This window comes from Salvelinus fontinalis, chromosome 7 (assembly GCF_029448725.1).
Source record: "Salvelinus fontinalis isolate EN_2023a chromosome 7, ASM2944872v1, whole genome shotgun sequence".
Classification (NCBI taxonomy): Eukaryota; Metazoa; Chordata; class Actinopteri; order Salmoniformes; family Salmonidae; genus Salvelinus; species Salvelinus fontinalis.
Window position 1 is genome coordinate 23,602,602 of NC_074671.1, and position 26,134 is coordinate 23,628,735.

At 44.9% G+C, this 26,134-nt stretch overlaps 1 protein-coding gene across 2 annotated transcripts in view; it reads right to left on the minus strand.

Moving 5' to 3' along the window:
* Window positions 1-26,134, minus strand: part of kcnh2b (potassium voltage-gated channel, subfamily H (eag-related), member 2b) — a 292,842-nt gene that overhangs the window by 110,852 nt on the left and 155,856 nt on the right. For both annotated transcript variants that reach the window (XM_055928777.1, XM_055928778.1), the window contains 3 exons: window positions 4,682-4,831; window positions 1,633-2,115; window positions 554-765 (listed from right to left, as the gene is read on the minus strand). In XM_055928777.1, coding sequence (XP_055784752.1) covers window positions 554-765; window positions 1,633-2,115; window positions 4,682-4,831 — 845 coding nt within the window. The remainder of the gene's footprint in view (window positions 1-553; window positions 766-1,632; window positions 2,116-4,681; window positions 4,832-26,134) is intronic.

A 26,134-nucleotide genomic window follows, 5' to 3' on the forward strand; every position in this document is an offset into this window, starting at 1 on the left:
AAGAGGTGTCCAACATGCCCCCACTTTCACATCATATGAATTGCTGTCCCTATAACGCAATTACGTGTTATTCTGCAACGCACACGAGAACGCCATAGCGACAGAATCATCGGTCACTGTTTCATCTGAGCGCCATACATCCGCTTCTCATTCAATCAAGCTAGCTAGCGCTGAGGCCTTAGCCACACCCTGGCTCACCGCAGACAAGGATCACTGAAGACACCAATATAGCCACAGCAAGCCTCCACACCAGGTTTCCACTCAGGGCAGGAACCCGAGATCTCAACCACCAATCCACTAATATTGTATTAGCCAAACGTTTTCACTAGGTCTACAAACCGGCGCTTTGTGGGGTAACTCACCCCATCCCCCACCAATGAGACGCTACCACCTGGGTGATGCATGCCAGGCTTCAGCAAACACACCCAGTATAAACCCGGACAGAGGAAATGAAGAAAACCACAGCAGTCCATAAGCACACCTTACCTCACGCACCACCCCCACACACACTTGGCTTACACACACTGAACACACACATGGACGGCCCTCGTACCTGGGTGACTTTATCGGTGACGTGGTGTGTGCGGTCGATGAGCTTGCAGGGGGCTATGATGTCCATGTCCCCCGGGGGCAGCGTGATCAGGGGGTCCGCCTTGAAGTCCACGAAGTTCAGGGTGATCTGAGGGATCTTACTGATGGTGCGGTAACGCATGAGGTCCGAGTCCGACGTGGAGTTGAGGATGTTGGACTTGTTGTTCACCGCCCCTGAAAGAACACACTGTTAGAGGACTGTCCAGACCATTACGACCACCTGGGTTCAACACTATTTGAAATTGTTTCAAGTACTTTAGCTCTGCTTGATAGAGCTTGCCCGGTGCAATGGAAACAATATAATCGTCCCAAAACATCAAAGCTCACCCATATGGCACACGACTAGTTTTATGATTTCAAATAGAATTTTAACCCAGGTGTGATTAGAACCTCATCCAAAGCTTGTAATTTTGACATATCACATGAATCATGTATTGACCTCATTTTTTAAATGTATTTTTTATTTCACCTTTATTTAACCAGGTAGGCCAGTTAAGAACAAGTTCTCATTTACAACTGGGAGCTGGCCAAGATTAAGCTAAGCAGTGCGACACAAACGACAACACAGAGTTACACATAAACAAACGTACAGTCAATAACACAATAGAAAAATCCGTGTACAGTGTGTGCAAATGTAGAAGAGTAGGGAGATAAGGCAATAAATAGGCCATAGAGGCGAAATAATTACAATTTAGCATTAAAGCTCAATGAGCGGTAAGTGGTTGGCCTGAGGTGGGGGGGGGTCCAGATCTGTTTGTGCTTCAACCAACTTCTTGTTCTCGTTCATTAGAAGTAGTTGGCCACAGCACAGGCTAAAATGTTTGTGTTTAAACACAACCAGGGAATGTAGGTGCCTTTTGAGTTTTTCAAAGCTTCTAAAAGACAACGCACAAATTCCTGCCGCACACACTCTTTACCTCTGTGTGTTTGTGGGTGTTTGGTATCCAGCTCAAATACAGGAAAGGAGATGGTGTGCATTTGCTTTCTCAGGGTGCAATGCCATTTGAAGTATGCCCCCCTACCCTCCCCCTCCTCCCCTACCTGTGCTGCTGTGGATGGGATGGGCTGTGCTGTACTTCCGGTCTGACGCCGGCCGCATGGCCTCGATGTCATCCACTGACGACGCCCGCCGCATGCTGTGGAAGCTCTCGCGGGAGCGACTGTGTGACAGACTGCAGTTGGACAGAGAGACGTTCGGGTTGAGCGTCTGGAGGGCGATGCGGGACGGCGACTGGCCGGGGGGCAGCGAGGAGGGAGCGGCGGACGGTGGAGGCTCTGAGCCCAGCAGGCCGCGCTGGTCCTCGGGCCACAGGAGGACCGGCCTGCTGCTGCTGCCTGTGCTACTGGAGCTCTTGTGCCCAGGAGGTAATGTGGGCAGGGAGAGCAGCTCTCCCAGAGCCAGGGACTCGTGGCTGGGGTAGCCAGGGGCCGGGAGGCGCCCTGTCTCTGGGTCTTCCAGAGAGGCTTTGCTGTTGCTGAGGGAGCGAAGTGAGGGCAGGCGGAGCTTGAAGCCACGCGGCCGGCCTACAGAGCGAGAAAGAGGGAGGGAGGGAGAAAGAGTGGGGGGGGTAAAACGAGTGAGTAAAAAAAGAGTGATAAAAAGGCCGACAGGGAGAGAAAGAGAGTGAGTGGGAAAGAGGAAAGGAGGAAGAGACCAGAGAGCAATAAATTGAACTGAACTGAACTCAATTTAATTGAGTAATTATCCAACAATCTTTAAAAAATGTAATTGAGTGATTACTTATACTGAACAAAAACATAAACACTACATGGAACAATTTCAGTTACAGTTCATGTAAGGAAATCAGTCAATCTAAATAAATGAATCTATGGATTTCACATGACTGGGCAGGAGCGCAGAAATGGGTGGGCCTGAGAGGAGATAGACCCAACCACTTGGGAGCCAGGCCCATCCAATGGGGATCCAGGCCCAGGCAATCAGAATGAGTTTTTCTTTATTTACTTTATTTACTTTATTACAGACAGAAATACTCCTCAGCACCCCACCCCCTTCCCCATAGATGATCCCGCAGGTGAAGAAGCCGGATGTGGAGGTCCTGGGCTGGCGTGGTTACACATGGTCTGCGGTTTGACATACTGCCAAATTCTGTAAAACTACGTTGGAGGTGGCTTATGGTAGAGAAATGCACATTGAATTCACTGGCAACAGCTCAATACTTTACATGTTGTGTTTATATTTTTGTTCTGCATGTATTTTTCAGCATTTTACTTAACCCTTGTGTAGTCTTAACATTCCGTATACTCCCTTTATCCTAAGGGTAAAAATGACCTGCCTTCACTAAACCCCTAAAATAAAGCAGCTTAATTGAATTTTAAATGCCAAATCTATTTTGCGTGAAGAAACAACCTGTCATTCATCACAAACTTTGTGAATATCTGGGTTTTTCCTCTTCACATTGCAGAAAGACTGCATTTAATCAGTGGACACCACTCACTTTAATTTCAACACATCGATCATAATTGTTTTCTTTACTAAAGTAGAGGTTTATTATTATTATTATTATTGCTCAGGGTACTGCATAGGTGTAAATGTATATATTTTTTGCAAGAGATGCAGAAAGTAGTTTTGAATGCATTTTATTGAAGGGAAACAATGACAGTCATTTTTTGCAACATAGTGATATATTCTTATATACTGTACAATGAGGAATTAAACTACAAAATACATTTTTTTTAACCATTATACATCTTGTGGGTGTGGGCAAACAACAACAATAAATAAAGATAAGATAATAGACACAAAACAAAAATGTGAAGAACATAAATCAATCAACTCTAATTAGCACATGTAGGACAGTATGCAAGTGTGTGTTCATGGACTTTGCAGATGTATTTCTCACATATGCAGCACATAGTATTTGCTTTACAGTCCTTCTTTTGGAGGCAGAATTGGCATCTCCTCCTCTTGCCTGCCCCAGCGGCAGCCTCAGGTGGATCAGGACAAGATTCAGCCCCCTGAACAGCTTTCACAAGCGCTGCAGAGGCTGCTGTGCGGGGGAGGCGCTCCCTTCTTTGAATGTGTGGGGTTACAAGTCCCTTTCCCAGCTGCTCCAGGAACGCCCTCCTCTTGTTCGGCTTATCAGACATCCAGGTAGGGATGATCTTGTTCCATGTCACCAAGGCATTGTATGAGGACACATCAATGATGTTATGGAAGATGACCAGGGGCCAGCGGGCAGTCATCCTCCTGCAGATGTAAGTTCCAATCACCTTGTTCATGTTGTCCATGCCTCCTTTGTTGTGGTTGTAGTCCAGGATGATGGCTGGCTTCCTGTCCTCACGACCACTGATCTCAGCCGTTTTGTGCAGTGTGCTCAGGAGGACCACATTCTTGTTCCTCTTTGCGAGGTAAGAAACTACAGTGGTGGGGGTGAAGGCAAACTTTGATGAGAAGGCCTCTCTCCCCCTTGTTGTGAGGAGTGCAGGGGGCAGCTCAGGCTTGTTCTTTCTAACTGTGCCAACCATGCTGATCTTCCTCTTCAGGAGCTGCTGGTTGAGTTCAATCAGTAGCACACATAATCTCAATTTCTCATTGTGTGTGTGTGTGAGTGTGTGTGTCTTTGTGGTTTTTGTGGTGTGTAAATGATTTTATAACTGCCGGGTCAAAAATGCCCCTAAAACAATCGTTGTATCCTGGTGCTGTACAGCTTTCATGGAAATATGAACAAAGGTGATGTTTCACTTTTTCTAATGTTGGGGTCACTCTAGGAAAAGTCATCAAATTTCAAGTTAAAAAAATATATAATTTAGGGGATTTTCTCTGCTGTTAACCATAGCGAGCGGCGAGTCATTTTTTACCCTTAAGACAAGGGTTAAATTAATGTTTTCCATTCAAATCAATTCAGAGAACAGCTACAATATGACATTGGGAGAGATCAGAGCAGATTAGGAGAGGCCACCCTGTACCTGTGGGGAGCCAGGGGGGCAGCTTGTGGATACCTGTGGGGAGCCAGGGGGGAAGCTTGGGGTTACCTGTGGAGAGCCAGGGGGAAGCTTGGGGTTACCTGTTGAGAGCCAGGGGGAAGCTTGTGGTTACCTGTGGAGAGCCAGGGGGGAAGCTTGGAGTTACCTGTGGGGAGCCAGGGGGGCAGCTTGTGGTTGAGGTCCTGGTTGGGCTGTTTGTCGTCTGAAATGACCTGGAAGTTGAGGATGAACATGATCACTAGGCCATCTTCGTTCTTCACCGGCACCACGTCCACCAGACACAGGAAACACACACCTGACAGAGAGACAGAGAGAGAGAGACACAAAACATAAACACACATAACGATGTACACACACGCCCCCCCCCCCCCCCCCCCCCCCCCCCCGCCAAATGTTCTCCTGTATATGAAATTACTTAGGATATACAGGGGAATGAAAATGCAGGATGAATTTGAGAGTGGATTAGTCTTTTTAAGTGGGATGGAAAAAAGAGAATGCGTAACGCATTAACACACATAGAAATTCACTTCATTGCATGATTTGCTTGAGCACATTCCTACATAATGCCTATGCCATGAGACAACCACAGTGATTTCACTCCATAAGAGCGTGAAAAATCTATTTTACTGAGCATGAAATCAGACTTAATGGCCATATTTAGCTGTCCACCTACAGAGCCCTGTTTCAGTAGGGTTGAATGAAATGACTCTTTCAGTAGAGTTGAATGAAATGACTGTTTCAGTAGGGTTGAATGAAATGACTGTTTCAGTAGGGTTGAATGAAATGACTCTTTCAGTAGGGTTGAATGAAATGCCTCTTTCAGTAGGGTTGAATGAAATGACTGTTTCAGTAGGGTTGAATGAAATGACTCTTTCAGTAGGGTTGAATGAAATGACTGTTTCAGTAGGGTTGAATGAAATGACTCTTTCAGTAGGGTTGAATGAAATGACTCTTTCAGTAGGGTTGAATGAAATGACTGTTTCAGTAGGTTTGAATGAAATGACTGTTTCAGTAGGGTTGAATGAAATGACTGTTTCAGTAGGGTTGAATGAAATGACTCTTTCAGTAGGGTTGAATGAAATGACTGTTTCAGTAGGGTTAAATGAAATGACTGTTTCAGTAGGGTTGAATGAAATGACTGTTTCAGTAGGGTTGAATGAAATGACTCTTTCAGTAGGGTTGAATGAAATGACTCTTTCAGTAGGGTTGAATGAAATGACTCTTTCAGTAGGGTTGAATGAAATGACTCTTTCAGTAGGGTTGAATGAAATGACTGTTTCAGCAGGGTTGAATGAAATGACTGTTTCAGTAGGGTTGAATGAAATGACTCTTTCAGTAGGGTTGAATGAAATGACTGTTTCAGTAGGGTTGAATGAAATGACTCTTTCAGTAGGGTTGAATGAAATGACTCTTTCAGTAGGGTTGAATGAAATGACTCTTTCAGTAGGGTTGAATGAAATGACTCTTTCAGTAGGGTTGAATGAAATGACTCTTTCAGTAGGGTTGAATGAAATGACTCTTTCAGTAGGGTTGAATTAAATGAAATGCCACATGTTGATTGGGTTTTAACGCCTGTAGCGGATGTCAGCAGTGACCCTGTGGACATTTCAATACTGTACTTTTATCAGCTCAGAAAGAAGTTACAGCATAACGCCTTTTTCTACCAACACAGCATCTGGTATTTACACTGCTAAAACAGCCAAAACACTCCGAAACATGGATCACTTGCCAGTCTGTTTCTCATTCAGCCAAAATCAAGCTTCATTCACGAATACAGTAAGAATCAGGCATCCAATCAACTTTGTTTTATTTATTAAAGTATGAAAACATCAACAAGGTTGTCACTGATACCCCCACCAAAAAGACACGGTACAGTGACCACACCAGTACGTCATGTATATCAATTGCTCCTTCTCAAACCTACAAGGAACCATAGAGATCCTATAAAATGACTCGTTCTAATTCCTATTTCTATGCAAGAAACCTTCAACTGTACTGCATGTGTGAAACATAAATCCAAGGTTCTCATTTCTCAACAGTCTTCCAAGACAAATCATCACTATTCCTTCCTCTTAAAACCTTATCCTATCCTGCCCTACCTCACCCCATGCCCTTACCCTTACCTGGTCTGTAGTCAGTGACTGGAGCTGGGTTGTTGTTGGCATACAGGGTTAGCGAGGTGGACAGCAGCCCCGGCAGTCTAAAGAGTAATGCACTGTGTTGTGGACACATGAGTGAGTGTTCAGTCTAGTGCCCTGCCCACCCGTCATTCATCTCTGAGCCATCACACCACAGGAGTGTGGCCCATGGAAGGGATTGGACCTCTATGTAATCACCCACACGGATAAAAACAGGGAAAACTGTATTGAGGATTATAGGTCCCCACACAACCATCATCTGGCTCACGCCCTGTGTGTGTGTGTGTGTGTGTGTGTGTGTGTGTGTATGTGTGTGTGTGTGTATGTGTGTTTGTGTGCGCAGATGTGTGCTTTTATTTTAACAATCTGAACAGAGGACACATGGCACTTTTTTTACACAGTAGTTACACATAACAAAATATAGTTATTTGATATACATTACATCTGGAGTTACAGACTTTGTAACATAGCAACATGGTAATGTTGGACCGTGTGTTATTACGCTGCAACTGCCTATGTAACTACTCACTACATCCTCAATTGTCTTAGCACCATTTAATCTATTTTTTAAAATTCAACCTTTATTTAACTAGGCAAGTTAGTTAAGAACAAATGATGATATACAATGACGGCCTAACGAGGAACAGTGGGTTAACTGCCTTGTTCAGAGGCAGAAGGACAGATTTTTACCTTGTCAGCTCGGGGATTCGATCCAGCAACCTTTCGGTTACTGGCCCACCCCAATATATAAGATGTAATGTAATACAAAATCTCATGAATTGATCTATTACTGACAGACATGAGGGTTTATACAGTAATCCCAGTAGATTCTATCTCCTTCTCTGGCCACTAATGCACACACACACACACTGCACCCTCCACAAAAACACAATTAAATCTCACACATACACACACATAGGCTACACTCAGGAAAACACACACACACACACACACACACACACACACACACACACACACACACACACACACACACACACACACACACACACATAGGATTAATAAATAGTCGGGAAGAGGATTTGACTTCAATTCACTACGCTTTCTCTTTTTTTTCATCCCACTTAACACGACTAATCCACCCTAAGATGCAGTCTGTGGGGCGGCTACACTTGTGTGTCCTGATTCTTTAAATGCCTGGAACATGAGTGATTTACATACATGTAAGAGTGTATGTTTTAGGTTACATTGAGGCCTATTTGTTCCGTACCATGCCAAGGCATACAGTCCCAGCTCTCAATGCTAATAGCTGAAAGATGAATGGGAATGTAATCAGGGGACAAACTCATTTATCCAGGTGGCCAGCTGGCTGAGAACCACAGAACTCAATCCAACATTTATAACCCGATAATCTAGCGCAGTTCTAACACTGCCAGGACTTGTTTTCAAGCTTTGGGTGCGTTTGGCACAATACGAGTCATGCAATTGGTCCACAACACACTCTAGCCTGGGTGTCAGACTGTATTTGATGTGCAACGTAACTATATTGTGCTACCCTGGATGAGTAAAAAAGCCTAGACTCCAACCGGTACTGGTCCACTCAGTTGATACATCACTATTCTTAAGCACTTCCATGAATTGACACACCTCAAAGAGAAGAGAAAGCTGAGAGAACATGGCGATCAGAATGTAGCCAAACCTTTAGCCAACAGAAGGCACCCGTGCAGTGTAAAGAGTGCCACTAAGTCGAACCCATCCTATTCTATGAGTATTTCAACGAGAATTGCAGAGGCGATAGGTCGGAGTACGGAGCGGATTATACCAGGTCCATTTAAGGAAAGCTTACAGAGGATGAGAGGGGATTAGAGAACTGAAAACATGGCTTGGGCCGCCCCCCCCCCAAGGTAACCCTTACCTACCGCTGTGCCCCTGTCAAAAAAGGAAATGCCCATCTCTCTTCGCCCCGGGATGTGTGGGATTAGGGCCTAGTCGTGTAATCTCCAGCAGGGAACAAGTGGATTGAGGATAACAGATTAAGCTAGACATTCCTTTCCTTCCTTTGGGTGGGTCAAGGGGGCAGAGCTGAGCTCAGGGACGGCAAGATTGACAGATGATGAAGAAGAAGTATCCATCTCTTTGAATCAAATGATTGTCCTTGCGTATCACTTTGTTGTCATGATCAAGTCATTATACAGTGTGTGACAGCAACACAATGTTCATAGTCACTAATGAAAGGCTGTTAAGTTATTAATGACTCGACAGGGAATTGGTGACAAAAATAGACGGCGTCTATGAGCTGAGGCGAGAGGTAAACTGAATAAAAGACTTGACGAGAAAATAAGGTGAAGAGGAAAGGAGAGAGAGGTGTGACAGAGTAAGTGAGACACCTTTGTGGAGAGAATACAAGATTTAAGTGACAATACACTGCAATAGAGACTTTTAATGTGAATTTGTCCAAATAATTGTTTTGTGTCAATGCAGAGCCGGAATCACTAAGTACAGTATGGGATGGATCTAGTTAGGTTATTTTCTTAGGACGCTGTTGTATTTCCAAGGATAACACTGCCCTCTAGTGGCCAACAGACTGTACATGCACCAGGATAAGATTGTAGTGGTATACAGTCAAACCCCCCGAGCAAACAGTGGCGTAGGAAAGCCAGCGGTTCATTTTTAAGTCTGTGCAAAGTCGTGTGGGCCAACAGTAAAGCAAGACAGGTTCTCTTCAAAAATACACATTAGGGAAAATAATAACACAGAAGTTGGTGCTACAATCCAGCAGGACACGCCACACAACATAGCACAGATTGTCATTGTATATCAATAACTATCCGACTACCCAGATCAACCAACAGGACAGCTACCTAAAAGCCACTGCAAAAAAAATGCATTTCTCAAGTGAAGTAGTGCTCAAGTGCACTATGTAAAATAATTCAAAGAACAGTCACCTTCAAGCTGTGATGTAACACATGCAGCCTCGTTGTCACCAGTGAGGATATACTGCCACAATGTTTCACACATTCCATTTTCAATGATGCTGACACCTGTCACTATGAAATGCAGCTCACAGTGGGAATAAAACCACTTTAGGTCTCAATCCTTCCTCAAAGACAAAGAGGTTATGTTGTTGCTCTGGGAGATGACAGAAGCATCACACAGAAGGAGGATGTCTCAAAAAGAGAGACAATGAATATCTCCTATTTCCTCCCATACTAAAATCTTCCCTTTTGCTCAAACTGACACACACGCACACAAACACAAACACACACACACACACACAACATATGTTTTACTATCCCTTGTGGGGACCTAAAATGTATTTCCATTCAAAATCCTATTTTCCCTAACCCTAAAGGGCCATCCACACCAAGGCTGATAACTATGACGATAACTATAATAATAATAAATATATATAATTAAAGTGGCAGGGGCGTTAACACTATAACGACAACTACAAAAAGACTGGAGAACGAAAACAATAGCTATCGTTTGGATCACTTTCAGAGCGATTTTTTCCCTGTCCCTCCGATGAAACATTGTCATTGACAACCAATAAAAACGAGTTCTATTGAAGCGTTCTTGGTTCTAGGTGTGCAAGGCTGCTCGGAGCCTCGAACGAACCACTGTGCTCTCACGAGTTCACCTTGTGTGGTAGTAAAACAGAATATGAGCTCGCTAGATCAGGATGGTTCGTACGGGGCTATGAAGAGGAGGCAGAGCACAGGCTAAACTTGCCTGAATAGCTGGGCATGTGTGAGCGTATTGTTGGCCACATTAATTATAGGACTACCTGGGAGGAATAATGATCCACGACAAACAGCGCATAAGAAGGCAATTCTCCGATGGTATAGACTTATCTGTTACCGCTGATACAGCCTGACAAATACACACTAAAGTCTAATGTGCCTTTCTGGATCTTGTAAACTGTCGAGAAATGACCCATTACCGATCCATTACCGATCCAAATGGTTGCCTAGGTTACATTATTATTTCGGACGAAACATGCATTCAAAACACAGTTCTTTTTAGCGGTTATTTAAATGGCATATTCACTGCAGTTTACACAGCCTAGACTAAAATTTACACACTAGAAGAAAATATGAAATGCATTTTATTGTTATAGCCTAGGTATGATACTTTTCTTGTCGAGCTCCGTGCCTGCGGGGACTGCGAGAGCAGACTATCTCAGGCTACCTGTCAGTTCATAATCTGATTAAAAAATATTATATTTCACTGTGTAAATTCATTGGGTATAGGCTATTTACTTCAGTATAGGCTATTCGTTTCGGAGTTAGGCCTAATATTTAGCCAACGAATGATGGGTTGCATACTAATTTAGGCTACTCATCTCTAGTCTGTATTCACGGTTCTCTTTGCGCAATTACGCACCTGTCCTCTCTGCTGCTTCCCAGCTACATCTATTCCCCTTAGCTCTTGGAGTCCCAGGAAAAGCTAGACTACAACAACTTGTTGTACACTTAATGTTACGATTTTATTTACTACAACTAGCCTATCGAGGAGATATTTCCGCTTGCTCTTTGCTCAATGTAAAATAGTACAGTTTGAAAGGAGAGAGAGGGATATGGTGTGATGGAAATACACCGTATGAGTAGCCTGCTAATGTAACTTTTTGGACCGTTTAAACTGTCGAGAATATAACCATAATTTATCCAAATGGTTGCATAATCAGGCCTAAGCATCCAAAACAGGACGTTTGAGCGATTATTAAAATTAGCCTACATCACTGCAGTTTAGAGCCCCAGACAACAATAGGCCGATCGTGGTGCTTTGCGTGTCCGGGACTGCTGAGCACTACCTGGAGAAAAACATCTGTCATTTCATAATCTGTAAAAAAAAAAAAAAAATCTTGCACTTTGACGGGTAAATATTTATAGCCCTACTATTTAGCTAATGAATGGCCTAATATCTAGCTAATATTTATCTTCTTACTTCGGGTACACATCTCTAGCCTCTCTCTTCCAGCTGTTCCCGTGCGCAATTGGCTATAGGCCATGCAAGCCCCTCCGCTATTCCTCTTCACGTGAAATCCCAGGAAAAGCTATAGGTTACTAAAGGACATGCATTTTTTATACTATGCTTAATAGCCTTTTCGTGGAGAGAAGCAGGCTTGCTATTGTTAACTGCTGAATGTAAAATAGGTCTGGTTGCAGAGGGAACAGCCAGAGAGATAAGGATTTAGAAAATCCAAACGAATTAACAATCATTAGAAAAAATGGAAACCACTTGCAAACCACTTGAGCAACGAGGCAACCCACTGGGCACAGACATCAGTTCAACGTATATTCCACGTTGGTTCAACGTAATTTCATTGAAATGACGTAGAAACAACGCTGAGTGGGAAGCAATGAGATTATGTAAAAGATGCGAAGGCTAAACAGCGTTTGTTGTTGAATTGCTACATTTAGATATGAGCTTCTAAATGGGTTTTTTCATTACATGTACAGTACCAGTCAAAAGTTTGGACACACCTACTCATTCCAGGGTTTTTCTTTATTTTGACTATTTTCTACATTGCAGAATAATAGTGAAGACATCAAAACTATGAAATAACACATATGGAATCATGTAGTAACCAAATAAGTGTTAAACAAATCAAAATACATTTTACCTTTATTTAATTAGGCAAGTCAGTTAAGAACAAAATCTTATTTTCAATGACAGCCTAGGAACAATGGGTTAACTGCCTTGTTCAGGGGTAGAAGGACAAATGTTTACCTTGTCAGCTCAGGATTCAATCTTGCAACCTTTCGGTTACTAGTCCAGTGCTCTAACCACTAGGCTACCTGCTGAGCCGATTCCTCAAAGTAGCCACCCTTTGCCTTGATGACAGCTTTGCATACTCTTGGCATTCATCAAGGCAAAGGGTGGTTACTTGGAAGAATCTAAAATATATTTTGATTTGTTTAACACTTTTTTGATTACTACAGTACATGATTCCATATGTGTTATTTCATAGTTTTGATGACTTCACTATTGTTCTATAATGTAGAAAATAGTTAAATAAAGAAAAACCCTTGAATGAGTAGGTGTGTCCAAACTTTTGACTGGTACTGTATATTGAAGAAGTAATGGGGTAACAGGTGGTTGGTGGCACCTTAATTGGGGAGAACGGGCTCATGGGAATGGCTGAAGCAGAATAAGTGGAATTGTATCAAGTATATCAAACACATGGTTTCCACGCGTTTGATGCCATTCCATTCGCTCCGTTCCAGCCATTGATATGAGCCGTCCTCCCCTCAGCAGCCTCCACTGATGGTGTGCGTTACCACCTTATTAAAACGCCTACAGCCCTGCAGTTGGAATCATTGATCAGTTGATTGACAGGTGTATTGCAGAACAATAAATTGTCAGCTGGTGTGGATGCTTGCCAACGTTAACGTTATAGTATGTTAAAGTTATCGTCCTTGGTGTGGATGGCCCTTTACCCTAACCGCTAAGCCTAAAATAGCCTTTGTACTCATGGAGACCTGGGAAATGTTGGAGAATTGCCCACCACAGGGTGAAATATTGGCTATGAGTCAAAGTTGGCAAATAATTTCCCATGCCTTGACAATTCCTAAGGAAACAGAACCCCACTTATATCCACAGCCCTCTGGTTAAACTGACAACCCTGGTACATGAACCCTGGAACACATGAACGCACGTGCACACACAAACACACATTCTGAACTTGGACCACTTGGGGGCAGAGCATGACAAGTTGTCACGGACTCCCACATCTTTGAATGAGGTAAATCCTTTGTGCTATACAGAGTCAATCAATTGCACGTGAAGATCCAACCATCCATAGAAATAGAAATTCCATTCTATTCTATGCATTCAGCCAACCACACAGAACATAGTAAATGTAGCATGCTTTAGTCAGTGAAACATGAAATCACATCTGGAATTGATTGGTCCGTGGCTTACAGGTGTATTGTTCAGGGCCAGCAGACCCCTTCACTTTTCCCACATTTTGTTACATTGCAGTCTTATTCTAAAATGGATTCAATAAATTTCCCCCCTCATCAATCTACACACAATACCCCATAATGACAAAGGAAAAATATTGGATTTTAGACATTTTTGCAACAGAAAAATAAATAATCCAGACGCCTCACAAGTCCTCAACTGGCAGCTTCATTAAATAGTACCCGCAAAACACCAGTCTCAACAGTGAAGAGGCGACTCCGGGATGCTGGCCTAGGCAGAGGTCCTCTGTCCAGTGTCTGTGTTCTTTTGCCCATCATAATCTTTACTTTTTATTGGCCAGTCTGAGATATGGCTTTTTCTTTGCAAATCTGCCTAGAAGGTCAGCATCCCGGAGTTGCCTCTTCACTGTTGACGTTGAGACTGGTGTTCTGCGGGTACTATTTAATGAGGCTGCCAGTTGAGGCGTCTGTTTCTCAAACTAGACATTCTAATGTACTTGTCCTCTTGCTCAGTTGTGCACCGGGGCCTCCCACTCCTCTTTCTATTCTGGTTAGGGCCAGTTTGCGCTGTTCTGTGAAGGGAGTAGTACACAGTGTTGTATGAGATCTTTAGTTTCTTGGAAATTTCTCGCATGGAATAGCCTTCATTTCTCAGAACAAGAATAGACTGACGAGTTTCAGAAGAATGTACTTTGTTTCTGGCCATTTTGAGTCTGTAATCGAATCCACGAATGCTGATGCTCCAGATACTCAACTAGTCTAAAGAAGGCCAGTTGTATTGCTTCTTTAAATCAGAACAACAGTTTCAGCTGTGCTAACATAATTGCAAAATGGTTTTCTAATGATAAATTAGCCTTTTAAAATGATAAACTTGGATTATGTCACGCCCTGGCCTTAGTTATCTTTGTTTTTTTAATTATTTCAGTTAGATCAGGGTGTGACATGGGGAAGGTATGTGTTTTTGTAGTGTCTAGGGGTGTGGTATGTGTATGGGGCAGTGTCTAGTGTAGTTGTCTAGGTAAGTCTATGGTTGCCTGAAGGGTTCTCAATCAGAGACAGCTTCATTCATTGTCTCTGATTGGGAGCCATATTTAAGGCAGCCATAGGCATTAGGTTAATGTGGGTAATTGTCTATGTTGTACGTTTGTAGCTTGTGTGTGCACTTACGTCTTTAGCTTCACGATCGTTTGTTATTTTGTTAGTTTGTTGTATAGTGTTCGTTTCGTGTTTTCCCTCTTCTAAATAAAAGAAGATGTATTTCTCACACGCTGCGCCTTGGTCCTCTCTCTCACCCATAGACGATCGTGACAGATTAGCTAACACAACGTGCCATTGGAACACAGGAATGATGGTTGCTGATAATGGGCTTCTGTACGCCTATGTAGACATTCCATAAAAAAATCTGCCGTTTCCAGCTACAATAGTCATTTACAACATTAACAATGTCTAAACTGTATTTCTGATCAATTTTATATTATTTTCTTTCAAAAATAAGGACATTTCTAAGTGACCCCAAACTTTTGAACGGTAGTGTATATTTTGATTTGTTTAACACTTTTCTGGTTATTACATGATTCCATGTGTGTTATTTCATAGTTTTGATGTCTTCACTATTATTCTACAGTGTAGAAAACAGTAAAAATAAAGAAAAACCCTGGAATGAGTACTTTTGACTGGTACTGTATGTAAATATGGTATTGGAACTGACCATGTACGTATATAGCTTCTTACTTTCTTATTTCTATTTCTCGTATGCTTTTGTTCTACCTTATGTAATTTGTTTGTGCTACATTGATATTGATTACTGCATTGTTGGGTTTGGAGCGCACTATATAGGGAATAGGGTGCCATTTCAGATACAGCCCTGGTTGCAAATTCTGATTCCTACCCTTTCTCCTCAAAGTGTGGACTCATTCACGTAATCACTCCCCTTCAATGATATACAGTAAAAACGTTGGATTGGTGTGACATGGTAGACACTCTCTTTCCATCCCATGCTTACACCAATCCTTATAGTCAGAGGAATGTTGGTAGGGGAGTTGTGGCAGTGAGGAGCGAGAGTCTGGATAGAGAGAGAGGGGTGTGTGTGGGTGTTTTGGCCAGGAGAGGCGTGTCAGAGGGGGGTCTTCATACCCCTCACTCTGGAAGTGTGCACCAGCTGGAGTATAGTAGCATGCCAGACACTCATTACGAATGAAATGTGTCTCTCACCAGCCAAGAGGCAGGCAGGAGAGTGTCTCACACACACACACACACACACACACACACACACACACACACACACACACACACACACACACACACACACACACACACACACACACACACACACACACACACACACACACACACACACACACACACACACACACACACACACACCTAACCCTAACTTGAGGTTTGGTTCTCAGTGAGTGCCTACAGAAGGCAGAAGGCCTACCCATCCAACAGTCATTCATCAACATTCCCTCTGGGTAATGGAGTTGAATAGGGACAGACTAAGACAGGCAGCGGCAGCACTCTCAAAGCGGTGCTTCCTCTGATTGGAATTGATTGCGTTTCAAAACCCATAACTAGCCTACGGATATTGTTGCACTCGCTTTGTCTAGGGGTCCTAGGCCTAGTTAATGTGCATGGTCTGTAACCTGAACGAATGTGTGCATTTATGTGCGAAATCAGAGTATGTTCCTACTGTAGGTGTTGAATGTACATGTGCCCAGGAAGACAGCAACCTTTGTCCAGGGCCAGCTCTGTCTCTATTGACCTCTTGGTCAGCCAGTCCAACCGGATTATTATGTGTTCAGATGGTGACGAAGGCGTGCCCGAAGTAAGGAAAGACCTCATGGCCACCAAACCCACCAGCAGCCTCACGGCTCTCCAAACTGGTACTCTGACTGATCACCTTAATGGGCAGCACCCGACGTGCTTATCAAGCAGGCTCAGCACCTGGACAAGGTTGCTGCTGCCCCCTGGGGGATTGGAGTGTGGTAGTGTCAACTGGATAGTGTGTTTGTCTATGTCCTAACACTAACCCCCCCCCCCCCCCCCCCCCCCCCCCCCCCTCCCCATATCATAACCATTTTCAGTGTCGTGAGTCACAAAGCTCGTCACCTGCTGGCAACAAATGAAAACTGATGGACGGCGGAGCTCTGATTGATGTGTAGTAGTTGGCGTAGGATGAAGTTGCCCTCAGACACTGACCTAAGGTAAGTTGTGTGATCATGCAAATGGTTAACGATCAGGATTTGGGGAGCGTAATCTGATCCTAGATATGTGTTAAGGGGCAACTTCTACCTAAAGCTGCTAAAAGACTACTGCTCCATTCATGACTCATTCATAACGTGGGGATGGGATGGTGATGAAACCGAATGCCTTTTCAGGGTCCCACAGCCATTTCAGGGTCCCACAGCCCTCTCTCTCTCGGTCTCTTTGTTTATTTGTCTCTCTCTATCTCTCTCTCTCTCTCTCTTTCTGTCTCTCTATTTCTGTCTCTCTGTGGGCAGTGTGCCATGAGGATCCTCTCTCTACGACACTCTTTCTCCATCCCTCTCTCGCAGGTGAGGGTGAGTTAAGGGACATCCTCAGCCTTCATTAAGCCTCAGCGGTTGCTTTCCAGCTTGGCCCTTTGGGTCGTGTTCTACCGATGGGCTGGAAGGAGGGATGGAGTTTTGGAGGGATGGACGGGGGGATGAGGGAATCGATACGCGGGTTAAGCTTTCACAGCGCTAGGCTGGATCCCACTCCTTACTGTGCCCTTCCAGATCAAACCGGTCTCACCTTCAAAAGCACAAATACATTCTCACAGCTTGTAGGTAAACTTATGCAACTGTAAACCCATTCACATAGAGTGGTAAGTTTGTGTCACATAAAGCACCACACACATCCATACACCTGCATGGTAAGCCCACTTTGTCACATAAACTTGTCACATGCGCACACACACACACACACACACACACACACACACACACACACACACGCACACACGCACGCACGCACGCACGCACGCACGCACGCACGCACGCACGCACGCACGCACGCACGCACATACACACACATGTAACCATACACGGCCCATTCTAAGTCCATACAAGTCCTCACTCACATACTCAGTGACAGCTTGATTACACACCTGCAGTAGATGAATAGCGGGCTGTCTAAGTGTTTAGCCTGATGATCTGCCCAGAGTGGTGGAACGGGACACTGGTACCGTTCCCCCTGTACTGCTCATGTCACTCACACTATTGTTAACAGATTACATGTCAAAACCGCAGATTATATGTCAACGAGACCACATTGCCACGGCAACACAGAAACGTCAACCCCGCCCCCCCAGAGACTAAAGGCTCGAGGATCAGCCAATTTTTCAGAGAAAAAGATCTGCAAAAAAGGAAATTGATAAAAAAAATACTGTATGTTTTTCTTGCATAACTTGAAGGTAATCAACATAAGTTCGATTTCTGTTTTTTTATAGATTTGTTGAACAGTCACTAAACAACCAAAATATGCTTATAGCTTTTCCTTTTGCTATAGAAAACCTAATGTTTTTTCAAGACAAGTATTTAACTAACCCGACAATTTAAAAATACATGTACTTGTTTACTTGAGGCCCTACTTGTTTACTTGAGGAATTGGGATGCCTGAATTCAATGTGGATTACATTGATTTTGTCATCCATCTACACACAATACCCAATAATGACAATGTGAGAATTTTTGGGGGAATTGTTTGTAAATAAAAAATTCAATACAATATTTCATTAACATAAGTATTCACACCCCTTGTCTATGACTCCAAATGGAGCTCAGGTGCATCTACTTTCTATTGATCATCCGTTGAGACGTCATGACAACTTGTGGCCAATTCAATTGTTTGGACATGATTTAGAAAGAAACACACCTGTGTATGTAAGATCCCACAGATGACAGTACATGTCAAAGTAGAAACTACACCATGAAGTCAAAGTAACTGTCCGTAGATGTACGACATAGAATTGTGATGAGGCATATATCTGGGGAAGAGAATAAAACATTTTCTTGACTGTTGAAATTTTCCAAGAGCACAGTGGTTTCCCAATGGAACTACCCAGACTCTGCCTAGAGCTGGCTGTCTGACCAAACTGAGCAACTGGGCAAGAAGGACCTTGGTCAGGGACGTGACCAAGAACCCAGTGACCACTCTGATAGAACTATAGAGTTTCTTGGCTGAGATGGGAGAACTTGCCAGAAGGACAATAGTCTCTACAGCACTTCACCAATCTGGCCTTTGTGGGAGAGTGGCCAGATGGATGCCACTCCTGAGAAAAAGGTACATTACAGCACGCCTGGAGCTTGCAAAAAGGCACGTGAAAGACTCTGAGATCATAAGGCAAAGGATTATATGATCTGATGAGACAAAAACATACTCTTAGGCCTGAATGCAAAGTGCTATGGTTGGAGAAAACCAGGCATAGCTCATGGGTGGCAGGTAGCCTAGTGGTTAGAGCGTTGGACAAGTAACCGAAAGGTTGCAAGAATCGATTCCCACAGCTGACAAGGTAAAAATCTGTTGTTCTGCCCCTGAACAAGGCAGTTAACCCACTGTTCCTAGGCTGTCATTGAAAAATGTTGTTCTGGGCCTCCCGGGTGGCGCAGTGGTCTAGGGCACTGCATCGCAGTGCTAACTGCGCCACCAGAGTCTCTGGGTTCGCGCCCAGGCTCTGTCGCAGCCGGCCGCGACCGGGAGGTCCGTGGGGCGACGCACAATTGGCATAGCGTCGTCCGGGGTAGGGAGGGTTTGGCCGGTAAGGATATCCTTGTCTCATCGCGCTCCAGCGACTCCTGTGGCGGGCCGGGCGCAGTGCGCGCCAACCAAGGGGGCCAGGTACACGGTGTTTCCTCCGACACATTGGTGCGGCTGGCTTCCGGGTTGGAGGCTCGCTGTGTTAAGATGCAGTACGGCTGGTTGGGTTGTGCTTCGGAGGACGCATGGCTTTCGACCTTCGTCTCTCCCGAGCCCGTACGGGAGTTGTAGCGAAGAGACAAGGTAGTAATTACTAGCGATTGGATACCACGAAAATTGGGGAGAAAATGGGATAAAAATTAAAAAAGAAAAAAAAAAAAAAAGAAGAAAAATGTTGTTCTTACAATTTTGTTCTTAACTGACTTGCCTAGTTAAATAAAGGTAAAATAAAATCACCTGTGTAACATCATCCCTACTGTGAAGCATGGAGGGGGACAGTGCCTGGGAGACAAGTAAGGATAGAGGGAACAATGAATGGAGGCAAATGCAGGTAAATCCTTGATGAGAACCTGCTTCAGATTGCAAACAATCTTAGACTGGGGGGTGAAGACTTACATTCCAACAGGACAATGACTTCAAGCATACAGCCAAAGCAACACTGGAATGTGAAAGTCCTTGAGTGGCCCAGACTTGAATCCCATTGGAAATCTGTGGAAAGACTTGAAGATTGCTGTCCAAATTTAACCAAGCTTGAGAAAATCTGCAAGGAAGAATGGGAGAAAATCCCCAAATCCAGATGTGCAAACCTCATACAGACATACCCATGATGTCTCAAAGCTGTAATCGCCGTCAAAGGTAAAGTATTGTATATTTCATTTTCAATAAATGTGCTAAAATGTCAAAAAGCATGTTTTCACTTTGTCATTATGGGATATTCGATCGAGGTGTTCTTATTCGTTTAAGAGCTGTAGAGAAATAAGATGTAATCATTTTGAAAACGAAAGCCTTACAAATTAGCCAGACTGCGTTATGTCAGCAAAAAAGTATTATTTAACTGAAAAACTACACTTCTTTCTACTCCATTACCATTTCATTAACCCCTTAACCCTGTGCAGCTTAAAAGGCAATCAAAATCAGTATGGTAAATGACACTTCAAATTAAAATAGCCAAAGGAAGGATGTAGTGTTATGTATGAGCACCAAAGGTAAATGGGCATCCGTGTTTGTGGAAGGGCTAGCACGTTTATTTATACTGAACAAAAATATAACATGCAACATTTCAAAGATTTTACTGAGTTACAGTTCATATAAGGACATCTAGGCCCTAATCTATGGATTTCACAAGACTTGGCAGGGGTGCAGCCATGGGTGGGCCTGGGAGGGCACAGGCCCACCCACTGGGGAGCCAGGCCCACCCACTGGGGAGCCAGGCCCAGCCAATCAGAATGAGTTTTTCCCCACAAAAGACCTCGATTAAGACAGAAATACTCCTTAAATTCTCTAAAACGATGTTGCATGCAGTTTATGGTAGAGAAATGAACATCAGATTCTCTGGCAGCAGATTTGGTTGACATTCCTGTGGGTGTCACGCCTTGACCTTAGAGAGCCTCTTTATGTCTCTATTTTGGTTTGGTCAGGGTATGATTTGTTTTGGGCATTCTATTCTTTGTTTTCTATGTTTCTTTATTTCTATGTTTTGGCCGGGTATGGTTCTCAATCAGGGACAGCTGTCTATCGCTTTGATTGGGAATCTTACTTAGGTAGCCCTTTTTCCCACCTGTGATAGTGGGTAGTTATCTTTGTTAGTGGCACTTAGCCCTGTGAGCTTCACGGTTGTTTTCTTCGTTTGTTGTTTTGTTGGCGACATTTTCTAAAATAAAAGGAATATGTACACGAAACACTTTGGTTCACTTCTTTTGACGGCCGTCACAGAACTACCCACCACAAACGGACCAAGCGGCTTGGCCGGGAGGAGCAGCGCTATCTGGAGGAATGGACATGGGAGGAGATATTGGAGGACAAGGGACCCTGGGCGCAGGATGGTGAATTTCGCCAACCTAGGAAGGAGCTAGAAGCAGCAAAGGCGGAACGACAAAAGTACGAGGAGTTGGCACAGCGGAGCAAGCACGAGAGGCAGCCCCCAAAAATATTTTGGGGGGGCACACGGGGAGATTGGCAGAGTCAGGTTGGAGACCTGAGCCAACTCCTCGTGCTTACCGTGGGGAGAGTGTGACTAGTCAGGCCCCATGTTATGCGGCTCTGCGCAGTGTGTCTCCAATGCACACTCATAGCCCGGTGCGCTATATTCCAGCTCCTCGCATCGGCCGGGCTAGAGTGGGCATCCAGCCAGGACAGATGGTGCCGGCTCAGCGCATCTGGCCTCCAGTGCGTCTCTTCGGTCCAGGATATCCTGCGCCGGCTCTGTGCACTGTCTCCGGTGTGTGTCCATAGCCCAGTACGTCCTGTGCCAGCACCCCTCAGTTGCCGGGCTAGGGTGAACATCCAGCCAGGAGGGGTGGTGCCAGCTCTAGTCTCCAGACCTCCAGTGCGCCTCCTCGGCCCAGTATATCCTGCACCGGCTCTACGCACAGTGTCTCCGGTGCGCTCTCACAGCCCAGTGCATCCTGTGCCAACGCCCCGCAGTTGCCGGGCTAGGGTGAGTATCCAGCCAGGACGGGTTGTGCCAGCTCTGCTCTCCAGACCTCCAGTGATGATCCATGGCCCGAAGCCTGCAGTGATGATCCATGGCACAAAGCCTCCAGTGATGATCCATGGCACGAAGCCTCCAGTGGTGATCCATGGCACGAAGCCTCCAGTGGTGATCCATGGCACGAAACCTCCAGTGATGATCCATGGCACGGAGCCTCCAGCGGCGGCCTCCAGTGAACAGCCCGCAACGAGGGTTCCCAGCCCGGGGCCCGCAGCTAGGGTCCCCAGTCCTGGGCCCGCAACGAGGGTCCCCAGTCCGGGGTCGGCGACGAGTGTCCCCGCACCAGAGGCGCCACCAAAGTGGGGTGAGCCAGGGATGGAGTGGGGTCTAGGTCCCGCACCAGAGCTGCCACCGCGGATAGATGCCCACCCAGACCATCCCCTATAGGTTCAGTTTTGCGGCCGGAGTCCGCACCTTTGGGGAGGGGTACTGTCACGCCCTGATCTTAGAGAGCCTTTTTATGTCTCTATTTTGGTTTGGTCAGGGTGTGATTTGGGGTAGGAATTCTATGCTTTGTTTTCTGTTTCTTTATTTCTATGTTTTGGCCGGGTAAGGTTCTCAATCAGGGACAGCTGTCTATCGTTGTCTCTGATTGGGAATCTTACTTAGGTAGCCCTTTTTCCCACCTGTGATAGTGGGTAGTTATCTTTGTTAGTGGCACTATAACCCTCGGAAGCTTCACGGTTGTTTATTTTGTTTCGTGTTTTGTTGGCGACATTTTAAAAATAAAATAAAATGTACGCTCACCAAGCTGCACTTTGGTCCAGTTCTTTCGACGGCCATGACAGTGGCATTGTGTTGTGTGACAAAACTGCACATTTTAAAGTGGCATTTTATTGTCCTCAGCACAAGGTGTAATGATCATGTTGTTTAATCAGCTTCTTGATATGCCACACCTGTCAGGTGGATGGATTAACTTGGCAAAGCAGAAATGCTACTAACAGGGATGTAAACAAATTTGTGCACAACATTTTAGAGAAATAAGCTTTTACTGTGTATGGAACATTTCTGGGATTTTTTTTGGGAACACTTTACATGTTGCGTTTATATTTTTGTTCAGTGAACATGTGGAGTAATGACTTGGTGGTGAAGGTGGACTACAGGATCTCAGGGTAGTTGCTGGTGCCTGGAGAGGGGGAGATATGGAGAGGGAGAGACAGGGAGTAAGAGTGAAAGAGAGAGAAGTACAGCAAGAGAGATAAGGGAAGAGAGTGGAAGAGGCTCAGTTCTAGAGAAAGAGGGCGGAAGAGACTCAAAAGAGAGAAAGAGAGAGCGAGAGAGAGAGAGAGGGTAGAAGAGATTCAAGATTCAAGAGAGGAAGAGTGGCCCATTTCCTACAAGGTCCAACAGGAGTGATTTAGGATTATGATCCTCTCTCCTCTCCTCTCCTTTCCTGTCCGGCGGACATTCCTTCAGGCTAATGTTTACAGTCGGAGTGGAATGCACACTTAGTCCAGAGTGAAAAATGTGAGCTAACGACTCTTACTGTAGAAATTCCTCCCCAGAAATGGAGGAATGTGTGCATTTCTACAGGGTCAAAATATCTCAAGAGCAGTGAAGAACAGAGTAACATATAGCAACAGCAGCTTGATTGCAACATGTTGGCAGGTACTATTTCTTACAGTGGGGAACTTAAACGATCTCAAGGGGATGGTGATGCGTCCACACATCACACCATTCTCTATGCTCCTCAAGGGCACTGAATGGATTATACATCCTGGCCTTAGGATAACAGAATACAATTATGCATCCTGCAGAACAAATACTTGAACAAGGCCATATTGTTCCATCCTGCACGGCCACACTTGAATATTGTCAGCACTTGAACATGGCCGCACGCACACACGCACGCACACACACGCACACACACACACACACACACTATGTGTATGTGGGAGCTCAACCACCATAGCCTTAGGGATCATACAGACACTAATTTCTAAATCTCCCATATATCCCTGTGTACCCTCCCCATCCTTGACTTGTTCCTCTATGTACAGTAGGATTCCTACGGGTGTACACTGGGTTGAGTCATCATAGTAGAACATCAAGTTCACAATAAGTGGTACCGCATGGAGAGGTCTTTGGAGAGCACACCTCATTTGAATAAAAATGACAGGCTGTGTGAGCTTTTTCATCAGCCCAAGTGAGAGCTATTGTCCAAGCAAAATTAATAGGAGAGGAGGGGGGAGGTGATTTGCGTACAACTTCCAGGCTTTTTCATGTGAGTGTGTATACTCCCAGAAACACATATGCAAATACTTAGAAATATGGAAATGTGTATCTCAAAGTGGGAATGTGTTGCATACACACCAGACACAGAGAACTACACACACACACCACCAGACACAGAGAACTACACACACACACCACCAGACACAGAGAACTACACACACACACACACCACCAGACACACAGAACCACCAGACACACAGAACTACACACACACACACACCACCAGACACACAGAACCACCAGACACACAGAACTACACACACACACACCACCAGACACACAGAACTACACACACACACACACACACACACACACACACACACACACACACACACACACACACACACACACACACACACACACACACACACACACACACACACACACACACACACACACACACACACACCCAGACACAGAGAACTACAGACCCACACACACACCACCAGACAAGAGAACTACACACACACACACACACACACACACACACACACACACACACACACACACACACACACACACACACACACACACACACACACACACACACACACACACACACACACACACACACACACACACACACCACCAGACACAGAGAACTACACATACACACCACCAGACACAGAGAACTACACACACACACACCACCAGACACAGAGAACTACACACACACACACCACCAGACACAGAGCACTATACACACACACACCACCAGACCCTGAGAACTACACACACACACACACACACACCACCAGACACAGAGAACTACACACACACACACACCACCAGACACAGAGAACTACACACACACACACACCACCAGACACACAGAACCACCAGACACACACCACCAGACACACAGAACCACCAGACACACAGAACTACACACACACACACCACCAGACACACAGAACTACACACACACACACACACACACCCAGACACAGAGAACTACACACACACACCACCAGACACAGAGAACTACACACACACACACACACACACACACACACACACACACACACACACACACACACACACAGACACAGAGAACTACACACACACACACACACACACACACACACACACACACACACACACACACACACACACACACACACACACATCACCACACACAGAGAACTACACACACACACACACCACCAGACACAGAGAACTACACACACACACCACCAGACACAGAGAACTATACTCACACACACCACCAGACACAGAGAACTACACACACACACACACACACCACCAGACACAGAGAACTACACACACACACACCACCAGACACAGAGAACTACACACACACCACCAGACACAGAGAACTATACACACACCACCAGACAGAGAGGTTTGTGTGTTACAGCTTGTTTTCTAGCCAGACAGTCTCATCTTTCTGGCTGTCATTAGAGAGGCTGTGTGAGTGTGTTAACAGAATGGTGGGTTGGGGGGTGGGGGCATCATGAAGAAGTCATTAACACCCACCATTGCAATCAGGGCAGACTGAAGACAGCTGCCGATATTAAAGCCGCTTGCTGCCATGATCAATACACACACAGACACACAGACACACAGACACACACACAGACACCCTAGTGCATGCAGATTACAGGGGAGATGGGAGGAACTGGCATCATTTGTTTTGCTCACTTTTCTCTTGCTTACTGTTTTCTCTCAAAGAGAATGAGATAGAGAGTGAGTTGAGTGACACTTCCATTACTTGTCTCTAAACACTTGCTTATCCACTGATTGCCTCAATTGGGATCACATTTGTCATCTGATAGAGGGAAGCCATTCCGGACATACCCAAAGACACCGGCGGCTACTTCATAGGACTTCTAAGTAAACGGAAGGGACCCAGCCACGGTGGTTCCTAGCCAGCTGTCGCTTAA